This window comes from Ixodes scapularis, unplaced genomic scaffold, assembly GCF_016920785.2.
Source record: "Ixodes scapularis isolate PalLabHiFi unplaced genomic scaffold, ASM1692078v2 PGA_scaffold6__148_contigs__length_123643588, whole genome shotgun sequence".
NCBI classification, from domain to species: domain Eukaryota; kingdom Metazoa; phylum Arthropoda; class Arachnida; order Ixodida; family Ixodidae; genus Ixodes; species Ixodes scapularis.
This window is the reverse complement of record NW_024609881.1, coordinates 32022610-32037004: the sequence shown is the minus strand read 5'-3', so window position 1 is coordinate 32037004 and position 14395 is coordinate 32022610. Positions and strand designations below refer to the sequence as shown.

The 14395-nt window shown below is 44.2% G+C and overlaps 1 protein-coding gene and 1 pseudogene across 2 annotated transcripts; one reads left to right on the top strand and one right to left on the bottom strand.

Moving 5' to 3' along the window:
- Positions 1 to 412: 412 nt before the first annotated feature.
- On the top strand, positions 413 to 2141 carry LOC115311350. Of its 2 annotated transcripts, none has more exons than XM_040210502.3 (2): positions 413 to 808; positions 1634 to 2141. In XM_040210502.3, the coding sequence occupies exons 1-2, from the start codon at positions 676 to 678 to the stop codon at positions 1966 to 1968; spliced, it is 468 nt and encodes a 155-aa protein (XP_040066436.1). In that variant the 5' UTR covers positions 413 to 675; the 3' UTR covers positions 1969 to 2141. The 2 variants fall into 2 exon arrangements, with proteins under 2 accessions (XP_040066436.1, XP_040066435.1); XM_040210501.3 differs by having other exon boundaries at positions 1568 to 2141.
- Positions 2142 to 9638: 7497 nt separating this feature from the next.
- Positions 9639 to 11484, bottom strand: LOC115311351 (annotated as a pseudogene).
- Positions 11485 to 14395: the final 2911 nt, after the last annotated feature.

Genomic DNA, 14395 nt, shown 5'->3' with positions numbered 1-14395 from the left:
ATCCCATCCGAGGGGGAAAATGCTAATCCTCCCTCCGTGGGTTCCACAACGCTGCTCCGAACTTCTGATATAAGGTGCTTGTTTCCAGGAGGGTTATAAGCCCCACGGATAATCGCCGAGGAACAAAATGGCTGCTGGTTTGTCGGCGAGTGGTATTACAAAGGGTGGCATCACCCTAGCAAAGCGCACATGAAGGCTCCCTATTGGCTACGCCCCTGGCATTGTCCACCTTACGTTGTTTTATGCGTATGGCAAAACAGAACTGTTTTCCCCCCCACATGCATAAAAAGAAAAGGGTTCTAATATTTTTTTCACCAAAATCGACAGTTACGGAATTTGAGTATGATAAGTGCAACACCCAAGGACACCTTTGTGAAAAGTTCCGTGGCGTTCTGTCCATTGTCCCATTTATATGGTTTCTTTTTACGCCCGGCCAGTGCTCGACAATCCCCTACATTAATATATGTTCAAACTCTTGAGCATGCTTTATATATAGTTGTTTTCTCTTAAGAGTACAATTATCTCTATGGCATGTATAAATGACTGCTTCCATTTTTATACCTTTTTATGTAATTTTTTAGTACCTATCCAATATAATTAGCAGTTCGTGTCACCAGATGTCATACTTATCTTTACCTTTTCTAATTTATCTTGCAGGATGGTTATGTGTGGACCATGGAGAATCAGAGGCTGCTAATTGATTTCTTTCAGCATCATGAAAATTTGCACAATGTAAAACACAGATACAAAAATAGAACCATGCGGGACATCATGCTGCAAGAAATTGCTGACATGTTTGGTTGCACACGTAAGTTGTTAGTTCTGAATGAATGCCAATACTTGACCCATAAAAGGTGATGGTAAAATACATTTCTCCTGGACTGTAACATAAATACCTACAAATTAATTTTAAAAAGTTACAAAAATAGTGCAGAACAAGTTATGATACATGAAATATCAAAAAACTTGTATCGTAACCAGTGCCCTTATAAAATGGTTGCCCAAGACAAGTTCTGAACTTAACTTCTCTGCTCCATATTGCAAAGCACTTGTTTTTTATATTTCTAACAAGTGCTGTGGTTTGTTTTCACATCTGATTTACATGAGCCAAACGATTGTTTTAAAAATAGATAACATTAGGTAGCATTATGACCCATCCAAACACATAGTGCTATCTGCTGCAGTTTATAATTTTCTGAGGGAACAAGCTCAAGTTCTTTTGGTTCAAGTTTTTAATTGTTTTACATCAGTCCTTCTAAATAAACGCAACTTTGTAAACACCTCTTACCAAGAAAAATATTTGTTTTAGTGAGCTATTTTGTTCAACCTTTCTTTGGGGAACCAATAACCTGTCTAAATGTATGATACACTATTTTACCAGCATCAGAAGCACACACCAAATTCAGGAACCTGAGGACATACTTTTTTAAAGAAATGAGCAAAATTGAAAACTCCAGAGCATCTGGAAAGGGAACAAGTGACCTATACAAGTCAAAGTGGGAATTCTTTGAGGACATGCTGTTCCTTCAAGGTTCCCACACCCCCAGGAAAGGTTTCTCTACTTTAGATCGGCCAAGTACCTCGGGCGCCAGTCACCACCTACAGGGGAATATGCCTGGCCCTGTGTCCGCAGACAACGCCTCCGACGAGTCTGAGGAAGATGTCGTTCTTACGGAACCTGATCCCCCAGTGCCACAGCTGAAGAGAGGAAAGAAGCAAAAGAGGCAAGGGACAAGTGCCCATGAAGCTGTCCTCAAGAAAGCTCTGTCGTTCCTGAACCAGCCCGACAATAGCTTATTTGAAGACGAGGACTTCCTGTACTCTGCTTCCCTCACACGGGAGCTGAAGCAGCTACCGACCCTCGACAGGGATTTCCTTAAGATACAGCTTATGCAAATGGTCCTACAGGCAAAACATAATGTAGTAATGCACACTTCAGTTGCTGATGTGGTGGATCTTGTGCCATAGGAAATGAGGTTTGAAAAGATTGTTTTCAAAAATCAGTAAAAATATTGGTGTCCTTATGCAATTATTAACACAAGGCATCTTTAAGAAAACAAGTTTTAGTGTCAGGCTGACGGTTTGCCAGCTTCACCGTTGGATATTTTACATTCGCACTATTAATGTCCCCTGTTCGTTTCGAATGTTACTGTACTTTTATTTGTATTTTTGTACTCCATGCCAAATATAGTTGAAAGAGTGGTATCTGTCACATTGATCTTTTGTTTTTTCATGTAGGCAATTATCATGAGCCAATAAAGTCTTCTTATATGAGGTGAAACCTGTTCATCGAGTTTCACGTTTATTTTGTTAAGTACATGCATAACACCTGACAGAGTTTGTACTTGTGGCACCAATGTTTGCATAGCCCTGTTTTATTGATTTTACAAAAAAAAACTGCATTTCCGTAAAGCATTCTAGTAGGAATGAGTTTTACAAAGGCATTCATAAAGGACAACTATATTAAACACAACTAATATGAAAAAAGTATATAAAGATGCATTCACATAACAGTACTGAAATACATAGAAAAAAATATCCATCAACACAAGTATAAAAAAAAAAGGTCTTTAGGTGTCAAACAACCTGGATATAAAGTTCACTGTCAAAAACGAGTGGAAAATAAAAGCACCATCCATCCAACACAACTATTTAAAAATCTAGTTTAAAAGTCTGTCATGAGTACATCTTTACTAGGCAGCCGACTCCACTCTTCAGTAGTTCCAGGGGAAAAAGAACATTATTGTGACTCGGTAGGGCCCTCATAATGTGAGGCAGTCACCACTGTAGTCGGCGGCAAGTTTAGAGTTAAGCGGAAGCTCCTACCTCTTTCCACTTTGGCAGAGTGATCGCTGGAAAGGAGGCAACCCCCTCTCCAGCGTTCGCTCCGCTAACGTGGAAAGAGGTGTGTGGAGCTTTTTCTGAACTCTTCACCTGTCACTGACTATAGCAGCCTCGACACCTAGTGCTTGTCGAGGCATTGGTACTGCCACACAACCCTGCCTTCATTGGAGAAATACTCCTTAAATTCGTCCCGTTGGCTGGAGGAAGTTTCTGATGCCTTGGTGCCTGTGCGTCGAAGCCTGTCAAGGCTGTCCTCTGGTGCGTCAGCCTGTTGCTGTGCTGCAGCTCCAACAACCCTGTCAGATCCTGTCCGCACTCTTATGAAGTTACTCAGGAGGCAACACACCAAAGTGATGAGGCTGGCATTGGTCGGGCTCGTGTTGATGGTCGTCAGCACTCGAAAGCGCGATGCCATTATTCCAAAGAAACTTTCGACCACATGACGTGCAGTGCCTAGAAATGCAGATATAAAACATTTAGAATCATCTAACATTTAGAATCATTTATTCATGCTCTTGAAACCTTTTTCTTTGCTGGCCCCAAGAATTCAGTTTGCTATATTTTGCAACGCTTTCTTGTTTCGCATGATTTAGCATGAGATCTTTACATGCAAACTTACCTCACGTTATACACCCTCCTCTCTTTCTTGTTCTTGTCATCTTTGAGCAGCTGTGCCCTCCCGTAGGGGTGCATCACCCGGTCACTCAACTGGAAGGCTGCATCAGCCACGATAACGTGATTGACAGCTTTTGTGCGGCCTTGAACAAGAAAAATATGTTTCAGTAGCAGCACACCTCGGCAGCACAATGCAGTGGTATTAAAAAATGTGTTAATGTTGGTGCTACCATTCATACTATCAAACTTCTGTAACACGTCAATGTACAATTTCATAGTTGTAGATAGAAAGGTACAAACAGCACCACCAGAAAGTTGTGGTTTGCCCCCTTTTTCAGCCTTGCTCTTGGGTTTAAGTGGTTGCTGTATTTCATGAGCTAGCCTGTGTCTTTGCTCTTCTCTAATAATGTCAACACCCAAGGTGAGTGCTACTGTGTATACAAAATACATGTGTAACAGTAATGTCATAATATTGAACAATTGTGAAACATTTACAAAACAAATTACCAGGTAATGGCTGTGGAGGGGGGAAGTTGCAGGAGGGGTCAGCAAGTTTCTGGAACAGACTCGAGGACCTGAAGGCGGTGGCATCATTACACCTGCCATTTACTCCAGCGTGCACATAGATGGCCTAAGAGAAATAGGGCTTTATTAAACACCGGTCGCTCCGATGCTGTTGCAGTTGCTTATGTACACATGCACACATGACAGGGAACTAACCTTCAGATCTGCATCCACAAGTGCCATAAGGACAATACTATAATACATTTTGTAATTATAGTAATACGACCCAGACTCCTGCGGGCACGTGATCCGGATGTGCTTTCCGTCCAGTGCGCCAATGCAGTTTGGAAACTCCCACCTCTGCTCGAAGCCCGCTGCAATCTGGAGCCACTCTTCAGCAGAGGATGGAAACTTCATGCAGCTAAAGAAAAAAAACAAAAAAGAAGGCGGATATTTTTATATAAGCTATCAGAATAATGAGTGCACATTAGTGCTCGTGACAAATTTGTTTTTATGGTGTATTCAGGTTAATTATATTAAGCATTCTGTAAATGTTTTACTTCATTGTAGCCTATTTTGCAAATGAGAATCTAGGATGAAAATATAATAAACTAAAAGTAAAACTGCGTGAATATTTCGAAATTCAACTAATTTGTGAATAGTGTTTGCCGTCAGATTCGATTTGCAGCACACTTTAACTATTCAATGTACTATTGGAGTTTGTGGAATACTAGAAAATTACTGTGTTCAGAATTGTCAGGTTTCTCGCGTCAAAGCTGCACCGCACCGAATCGATGCTCTGGCGTCAGGGTTCCCTGCTTTTCATCAGAGCAAGCGCATCAAGCTTCACTGCTTTGCACTGGTGTGCTAGGAGAAACGGCTGATCAGTTAACTCGGTGGTCTCGCACATTTTGTTCACTATTGGTCAGCCTTCCTTGGTTATAATTACTATTAGACTCCTCCTAGATAAGTCTGTCATGCTTTGCTTGCCATGTTGTATTATGGTATAACCATGCAATCTTATCAGGGCCTTTTTTTTTCTTAATACAGGTAATAAAATGCTAGTTGTGTAATAAAACCCTCCCTTGTCCTCGCATGCTCTCCAGCAAATATTTCTAGTTGGATTTCTTAAACTAGCCATTCTGGGTTCAAGTAAGAAGTAAAGAAATTCCTATTAAAAAAATATTTTGATTCACAGTTAAATTTAAATATTCATATTTGGTTCACCCAGTAGAAACTTTCACAATTCTATACCTCCACTACATGTCTTATGGCTGGGCAGATCTTCAGCAAGACCAGTGATGTTTTATTATACATATTTAGTGAACATATAAATATATTTATTTGTTCTTGCATTAAACCAAAAGTAGACTGGGGACATTGCTGGAAAGCATCAGTGCTCCAGCGTACAGGTAGCGGCAAGGGCGAGCAGGGATTTTGGAGGTGGAGGACACTACATCAGTTAGTATGACAGATATGGACTGAGGCAACCCAGCCACCTTTTCAATGTAGGCTTTGGCCTCCGGATGGCACTTTGTAGCAGACATCATGCTACTGCAATTTGATTTGGCTTAAATCAAACATGTACATAGTCAGAGCTAATAGGAACAACTTCAAAAGGAACCTCAATCCTGGAAACCCTAGAGTAGCAGGCAACATATCAGTTCTCCAACATCTTAGTTTTCAACCAGACTGGGATATGCATATGTGAGGAAGAAATTAATACAATTGTTTTCCCCATACTGTCTTATTTAATACAATGTGCCAGTGTACGAGACAACTACTCACCTCGGTTGTAGGAAGAGGTAGAGAGCAGAGCACACATCGATAACCTTTTCCCGGACAGTGCTCACCCCCATCCGATATTGGTAGTGCAAAGAGGTAAACGACTCCCCTGAAAAAAAAAAAATGTTGCAATACTTAATTTATTTAGGTATTCTGCACCAAAGTTGGAGGGTAGCTGTGCAATCTTTGACCAACAAAAACATGCCGTTTTCTTTTTGCAAAAAAGGTGAGCTAAGGGATTAATAAGACGCAAGATACATGGACTAGAAAGGAGATTGCAGGGGATCTGTTTATAGCAATGCAGGATTTTCAGTATGTACTCAAAACTATAATGATTGCAGTAACAATTTTTGTTTACGGTGAGTATGAAGTGAGATACACATTCAAATTTTTGCTTTTCCCAGCCTCAAACTAAAACACAAATTTTTTGAAACCACCAAACATAAACAATTTTCAGAACAGCTTCAAAATGCGATATATCTACCTGTGGCCAGAAAGCAAAGGGTAACGTCCAGCTGCTCCTCGACAGTAATCGCTGGCCGCATCAGCGTGTCTTGTAGTGTGACATGCTCACGGATGCCATTTGCAAGCTCGTTAAACGTGTCCAAATCCATCCGCATATAGCGGCGATACTCCAAGTCGTCGCGGAGTAAATCGCGCACCAAGCAGCCGTGAGCACCAAATTCTGCTCGGCGACAGATAAATTCCCTCACCCACACTCGCGTCTTCCTTGAGTTTGCCTCATGAAGAAGAGCAATTACAAGTGCAGCTGCTGCCTTTTTTTTTCTTATTTCGAGCCATGATCGCAACTGTTGAAATTGGGACTGGCGAAAAGAAGCGAGTGAACGAAAGCAACGAGTCTTTTGCGCGCTTTACGCGGGAAACGTTCGAAGCAGACTATGTGAAGATGTCACTGCCGATTGAATGCCTAGATACTTTTTTCTGTTTTAAGCATATAAAAGCATTCCATACGATTAGAAAAATAGAAGTAGTTTTTATTTGATTAATTTCTCTACAAATGGGCTAAATAATACAAAATAATTGGGTTTTTAAAGACGTTGACGATTAAACTAATGAGATCGCTGGTAACGGGGTTGCGCACCCAGCAACAATGGGACGTGGAAAAACGTTTTCAGCTAGGTGGCGCAAGGTACCACCAAATACTGAAGGTCGCACTATTACCATTTATCCATGCTTACATGCAGCTCAAAAGTTGCTGCATGTGAACGCGGATGGTATGTGTTGCTCGTGTTGCAGCGGTAAGTTGCTGGGTGAAATTGCTCCGTCTGAAGCGGGCCTAAGATAAACAGTCTGGCTCAAGTTATACCGTCATCCGTTTCTTACTCTCTTTACGTGGACGACGTGCAAATATCTTTTTCGTCTTGCAACCTGTCTAGTTGTGAACGGCAATTGCAGCTCACAATAAATAGGATGAGCAAGTGGGCAAATGAAAATGGTTTTAAATTTTCTCCAGATAAAACTGTGTGTGTGCCCTTCTCCCTATGATGAGGTCTCTCTTTGGATCCAATCCTACAATTGAATAACACAGAAATATTGGTGAAGCGCGAACATAAATTTTTAGACATGATCTTTGATAAAAAGCTTACATTCAAGTCTCATTTAAAGGAAATAGAGCAGAAGTGCTTGTGACCCTCAAACATCCTTAAGGTGCTGTCACATATATCTTGGGGGTCTGACAGGCGATGCCTCCTACGGTTGTACAATGCTTTGGTTCGTTCACGCCTGGATTATGGAGCGATTGTTTATTGTTCAGCACGACCATCCACACTAAGGATGTTGGATCCGGTTCATCACCTCGGACTCCGGCTTGCCACTGGGGCGTTTCGCACGTCACCCGTATTACGCTTGTATGTGGACACGCACCAAATGTCTCTTGAAAAACGCCGACAGTACTTGAGCCTGTCTTATTATTACAAAGTGCTTTCGGATCCGAAAAATCCTGCTTATAGTATTTTACACACTCCTCAGTTCTGTAATTTGTTTGAAAACAAGCCAACAATTGTGCGCCCCCTAGTTTTTCGAGTTCAAAGTATTTGTAGCTCTCTCAACCTCCCTGTCCCTTCCACAAGTGGTGTTAACTTGCTAAAATCTATAGAGAGAATTGCCCCTTGGAACGAGCTACCCGTATGTTGTGACTGGTCTTTCACCAAATACAGTAAGAAGACCATTGCTCCACAGTTTCTTCAGCAAGAGTTTCTATCTTTGCAAGAAAGGATAGCTAGCGGTTGCGCCGAATACTACACCGACGGATCGAAATCTTTATGTTCCGTTGGTTGCTCAGTTTATTCTAGTAACTTTGGAAGAGCTGTGCAGCTTGACTCAATGGCAAGCATCTTCACTTCAGAGCTCTATGGTATTTTATTAGCCGTTGAGCATATTCTGGACAACAATGTATTGAACGCAGTCATTTTTGTCGATTCACAAAGCGTCTTAGCTGCTATCTCTTTCAGAGTTTCCACAAAGAATGTACTTACACAACATGTTCGTTTTAAAGTAAACAGAGCTCTGCGCCTTGGAAGTAATATCAAATTTTGCTGGGTACCAAGTCACGTGGGAATTGCAGGGAATGAGAGTGCAGATCGCCTGGCTGCATCCGCCACAGATTCAATAGCATCTTTTGGCCTGCCCTATCAGGATTTTAAACCACTTCTAAAGAAATCTCTTTTAAAGACTTGGCAGCTAGAATGGGACACTGAAACCAACAACAAACTCCACGTGATTAAACCAAAGATAGGCATCTGGGAGAGTTCATTTCACAAAAACCGTCGTCTCGAGGTTATGCTTTGTCGCTTGAGAATCGGCCACTCACGTCTGACACATATGTACCTCCTCTGTGGCGAAGAAGTTGCACTTTGTGCCCATTGTGGGGAATTACTTACAATTTTACACATTCTATGGGAGTGTAGGTTTTATCATCAAATGCGCGTATCATGTTTTCCTGAACTTTTTAGAGACTATCTACCCTTTCATCCTATGTTTTTACTTGGTGACAGTGCTTTAGTACCACTTAGACGAGTTTTTAATTTTCTTAACAAAACTGGTTATCTACACAAGTTATAAAAATCTTCTCCAGTCTAGCATCTGTTTTGCTGAGTTTTAATAAACATTTTGTTTGGCGCATTATGGCCCATTAAAACCTTAATCTTACTCTTACTTGCCACTAATCTCATTCAAACGTCTTTTCGATTTCCTTGAAAATACCAGATTTTTAAACAAACTTTAGAACTATTCTGCTCCCCATAGTTTAATTATACTCACCCTTTTTTACTGACTCGCCTTGTTTGGCGCTGTATGGCCATTGATGCTCTTGCGCCATTAAAACCGCAAACAACAACAACATTGAAAACTCAGTTCCTTTTGCTGGAGGTGGTCATGGCAGAGGTTTGCCCAAGGAGGGCTGTCCCCCATCGGTGGGGTCAGTGGCTGCAGATTTTTCTACTACACCCCCAATGCCTTTACTCACCTTGGGGTGGATGCTGTTATCAATGGAAGCAATTTGAGCCAGTTCACTTTCATATAGAAGTGACTCCTGACTTGCTCCTGTGAATTGTTATTTTAGACCTCACCTTTTTTCCTTTTGTTACAGTTTTATAACGGTTCTCACTTTGTTCTCATGTTTTAGATGAGTTTAATATGTCTGCTAAGTACTGAAAAAAGCTGGGTTCACATTCTCTTTTTGTTTCCGAACCTTTTCATGGGTCTCACTTGAGAGAGGTACCTGTTATACCCGTCCAGTAAGAGGTCATCTCACCCTCCGACCATGCGTTTGCTGGAAAGAAAAAAATGCCATGCACATGGGCAACAAATTGTCATCTGCTTGCTACTCTGCTCTTCCACTATTTTTACACCTCCCTTCAAAAAACGGACTTTAAGGGTTGCTGTAGTAAACTGAATTTAGCTCCATTTGTCATTTAAAGCATCACCGCTGTGGCTTTTTTCAATACTTACTAGCATTGAGGTCCACGTTAGCCATGGACCCCGGCCGCCACCATCTTATTTGACAAACAACCACGCACATTTTTTTTCTACTTTAACATGCAGCTCTTCAATAGATTGCAGTATTGGGACACAAACAAAGCTAGCTTGCAATCGACATGCAGCTCAGTGCCAGCAGTGGTGTGGATGATGTCGAACTTAATTCTTCCCAAGCTGTGACTTGTGGACTGCTACGAGGTTTTGTCTGGGGGTCCTTGGTTGCACCCTTGCACTCACGGGTGGAGGTGGGGGGGGGGGGGGGGGGGAGTGTTGAGACTTCGGCATTGGTTTCCCTGTACGATGGCAGACGCTGGAGCCATTCCAATACTTCGTTGTACAAAGTGTCCACATACTCTGCAAAAGGAGGGAGCACTGCAATATACATTTATATATTACCTCACAAGGTGTGTGCAGCAGTCTTGAAGGTAAATGCAAGTGAGCACTTTCTCAAAGTGCATTCTCGCAACTATGATAACCTTGCAGTGAACTTTACTGCCTTCCCAGAGCTTATATACGGTATGTTATAGCACAAGAAACGCAGGAGAGGCTACACCCATAACAACCATTATTTGAACAACATTCAATGCACCAAGCTTGAGCCCTATGCAGCAGTGGGACGTCATGTTGCTTTTCAATCTTTCGAATTTCCTTCTTTGTGTACATACCTATATAGGGTCTTAAAGCGTGGAATAAACGTTAAGTGTGTTTGGAGATTGGTGCTTGTGCTGTCCTCCTTGTCCCCACTCTCCAGGGTTCAAGTAATGTTTACGACACATTGGTGTTTTATGCACCTTAGCGCATAAAGTGCCCAACATGCTGTATACCCCATGAGGCACTGAGTAGAGCTTGCTTCATGTGGGCAGGGTAGCTTCTCACGTTGGAGTGAACTACAGATTACTCTAAAAAAAGTTTCTTGAGGCAGCTCACCGGTACGCTGGCTCCGTTGTGAGGGGGAATGCTGCCAGATGATTTTTCCGGGCTTTTAGGGCCTCCACATGCCACCTGTCTTCTCCCTTAGCAGTCTGGGCTTGGAGTCGCTTCCTATTTTAAGTGCAAAATGGCGAGATAGGTACTGTACTGGGAAAGAAATGTCAAGTGTCAGGCAGTGCAAACATATACAAACAAAAAATATGCGCTGGCTTACCAGGCACGCATTCCCTCAGACTGAAAAGCAAGCGACTTTGGTGCAAATTTAATTAAGACGCTGTAAAACGATTCTAATCCCTATGTCTGGCACGATGGTGACACTTTCTTCAGGTCACGCAACAATGTTGGTGCCGTCAGCACTTTCAGAAATGCTTCCTAGGCTGGTTATCCTGAGGAAAAAATTACTGGCATTGTTTTCTGGATGCATTTGAGCAACAAACAAAAAGCTCACCTTGGCTAAGCCACTCTTTGTTTGTCAGAGGACCATGCAGACACTGAGTGAGGCGACCTTTATGGCCATCATGAAGATCTGCAACATGTGGCTTAATCGTATGCCACAAATCCAATACCGTTGGTTCATCTCCTTCACCAACCGCAGCACACCAGTAGAGATGGTTGCTGGTGGGCTGAATTCAGCTTTTTAGTTTTTTGTTGGAAGGTCGCTTACTGGCTGCTGTGAGCTTCTTGGTAATTTCTGTTAAGGTATATTACATGATTCTTTCAAGAAATGATGCACCAGCAGTTCATGCTAAGATTTGTTAGTTCCTACAGTTATGCAGTATTTTTGTCCCCTATCGACATACCTTTTGACATGTACCAACTGTCAAAAAAGTGTGTGATGGCCTGGTGGTTGGTCGCAATTTCCTTTCTAATGGCACTGTGCCGGTCAGTCCATGGACATGACGTTTATGCCTTCATCTTGCAGGTGGTCGAGGGCTCGGACAAAGCCCACCTTCTCCATCTGCGAGCTGACCTTCACCTCATCACACTGACAAAGAAGTAGAGAAGTCAGTAACCTAGAGCAAATTTCGGTACCACTATCACTTTTACTGTTTCATAGTACCGCTCACGGCCCCCGCAGAGGGCACCTGTGAAAGCAGGTGTTTGGAGAGGTGTCTCCACGGACCCCGAGCCATGCGGGTTCGCCCGCCCACGTCTGACTGTGCGTGGCTTTCCCGTGTCCGGGGAAAAGGGCATCCTGGTGGTTGAGCCGAGCCCGGGGTAAGTTTGGACCCTTCGGGGCCCCCCGGGTGAGGCAATACACCACTTCGGCCCCTGCTTCTCATAGACGGGAGTCCTGGTAAGGCCCGGCCAGGATGATTCAGTCTAGTTGCCACTTCTACTATCCCCTCTCCACTTTCACCCTTGTCTTCTCCTTTTCACTCTTCTCATTTCTCTTTCTTTTTTCAACTTTGGCGGCAAGGGCTAACCTTGGGTGGCGACAGACCCCTTGTCCAGAACCACACTTGGGTATAGTTCCTCGGCAGTGCTAATAGCATAAAATTTCCAGCAAAGCCCTTTTTGTTATGGTGCGTTATCTATTCCCTTGTTGGGCTCCATGGTGGGCGGCACACCACAGGTTCCGGACAAACTTCGCTTTTATGGCAACCCCCCAAACCAAAACCCCCAGTTCTGGACCATCGTCAGGCAAACGCAGCTCCCGACATTCGGAGAAATACCGTAGAGGCCAGCACCGTCGTGCATATGATTATGGGAACAGCACCCCTACAAACGCGTGGCGTTGGTGGCGTCGTGGCGTTTTTGTTCAGCGCCGCGTGGGCGGACGAATTGGGCGAGAGATCAGACGACGACACCGGTCTGTTTTGGAACCAAAAACTGCTTTCACTCTCGAACCTTCTCTTAATTATATACTTGCGATACGCAGCTGGCGCCATCTCGTGAGTCAGAAAGGAAACCCCATAGCACATGGTTAGCGACCCCTACGTCTCCCCTTCTGGAGAGTTACTAGACCAAAACAACAAGTTCACAAATTGAGCTGTCGCGGCGGCTTCACCACGCGACCACGAGTCCTCGTAACTCCTCCTGGCGGTGAGCACCCCGCAGTTGACGACTCCGCTGGTAAGGCTGCTTCAGGTCGGGGTCGCGGAGACTGCCTCGCTGATCGACGTCCTGTCGACTCTCCTTGTGGTCCCCCGCAGGGGGCACCTGTGAAAGCAGGTGTTTGGAGAGTGGCGTCTCCACGGGACCCCGAGCCATGCGGGTTCGCCCGCCCACGTATGGCTGTGCGTGGCTTTCCCGTGTCCGGGGAAAAGGGCATCCTGGTGGTTGAGCCGAACCCGGGGTAGGTTTGGACCCTTCGGGGCCCCCCGGGTGAGGCAATACACCACTTCGGCCCCTGCTTCTCGCAGACGGGAGTCCTGGTAAGGCCCGATTAGGATGATTCAGTCTAGTCGACACCTCTACTATCCCCTCTCTACTTTTATCCTTGTCTTCTCCTCCTTTTCACTCTTCTCATTTCTCTTCTTTCCTTTTCAACTCCTTTGGCGGCAAGGGCTAACCTTGGGTGGCGACAGACACCTTGTCCACAACCACTCTTGGTTATAGAGACTGGGCAGCACTAATAGAGTAACGTCTTCAGCCAAGCCTTTCTTGTTATGGAGCGTTACCTATTCCCTTGTTGGGCTCGGTGGTGTGCGGTGCACCACAGTTTCTAAAAGCCCTCCCCCTTCATATGAATTCTCAAGCTAAAAAACCTTTTGATCGGGCCCGAAAAGGGTCCGCACCGAAGCACTACGCATAGAAAAACCAACATACACATTTTCAAAGTTCCCCAAGTTTCTTGTCATGCACTCTGAGGATGAAAAATCGCTTGGCAAGTTGTCCCCTTTCCTCATTTCAAAAGTTCTTGAAGGAGTGATTGGGAAGAACTACAATGCAAAAAAGATGGCATCTGGTGATCTCCTAGTGGAGATACACAGTAAGGAACAAAGTGATTCACTATTAGCACTAAACTGCGTGAATGATTACAAAGTCACTGTCTCGCCTCATAGAACACTTAATACAATTCAAGGGGTGATCTCGGAAGACCACCTGCTCGCGTGTACAGCAACCGAAGTAGTTGAGGGCCTTTCTACACAAGGAGTAATCGCTGCTCGGCGTATTACCCTTCGCCGCGATGGTGTTGAACGCAAGACCAAACACATCATCCTCACATTTGAGTCAACTATACTTCCTGAAGTTGTAAAAGCAGGATATCTCCAGTGCCGCGTCCGCCCCTATATGCCAAACCCTCAGCGGTGTTTTAAATGCCAGCAGTTTGGCCATGGGTCACGGAACTGTCGAGGAAGTGAAATTTGTGCCAAGTGTTCTAGCAAGGAGCACGTCGCTGATGTGTGCGAGAATGAGCCCCACTGTGCTAACTGTAGCGGTAAGCACCCAGCGTACTCCCGATCCTGCCCATTATGGAAACAGGAAAAAAAAATCCTCACCCTGAAGGTTACCGAAAATATTTCGTACGCTGATGCAAAGAAGCGCTTCGCCTTTGTATCCAAAGGCTCTTATGCCAAGGCCGTACGCAGGGGACCGGTACGGCCAATGGTTTCGACGGGAACGCAGACGTCTACGGACAGTCTGCGCCTCTTGTCGAGTTCTCCTTCGTCCTCGGGAGCGGTGCCAGTGACACCACTTTCGAACCGTAAGGTGGATGCTGCCTCTTCTGCATCCACCTCAGGGCAGGGGCTGACCCCCCTTGCTCCACCTGGCC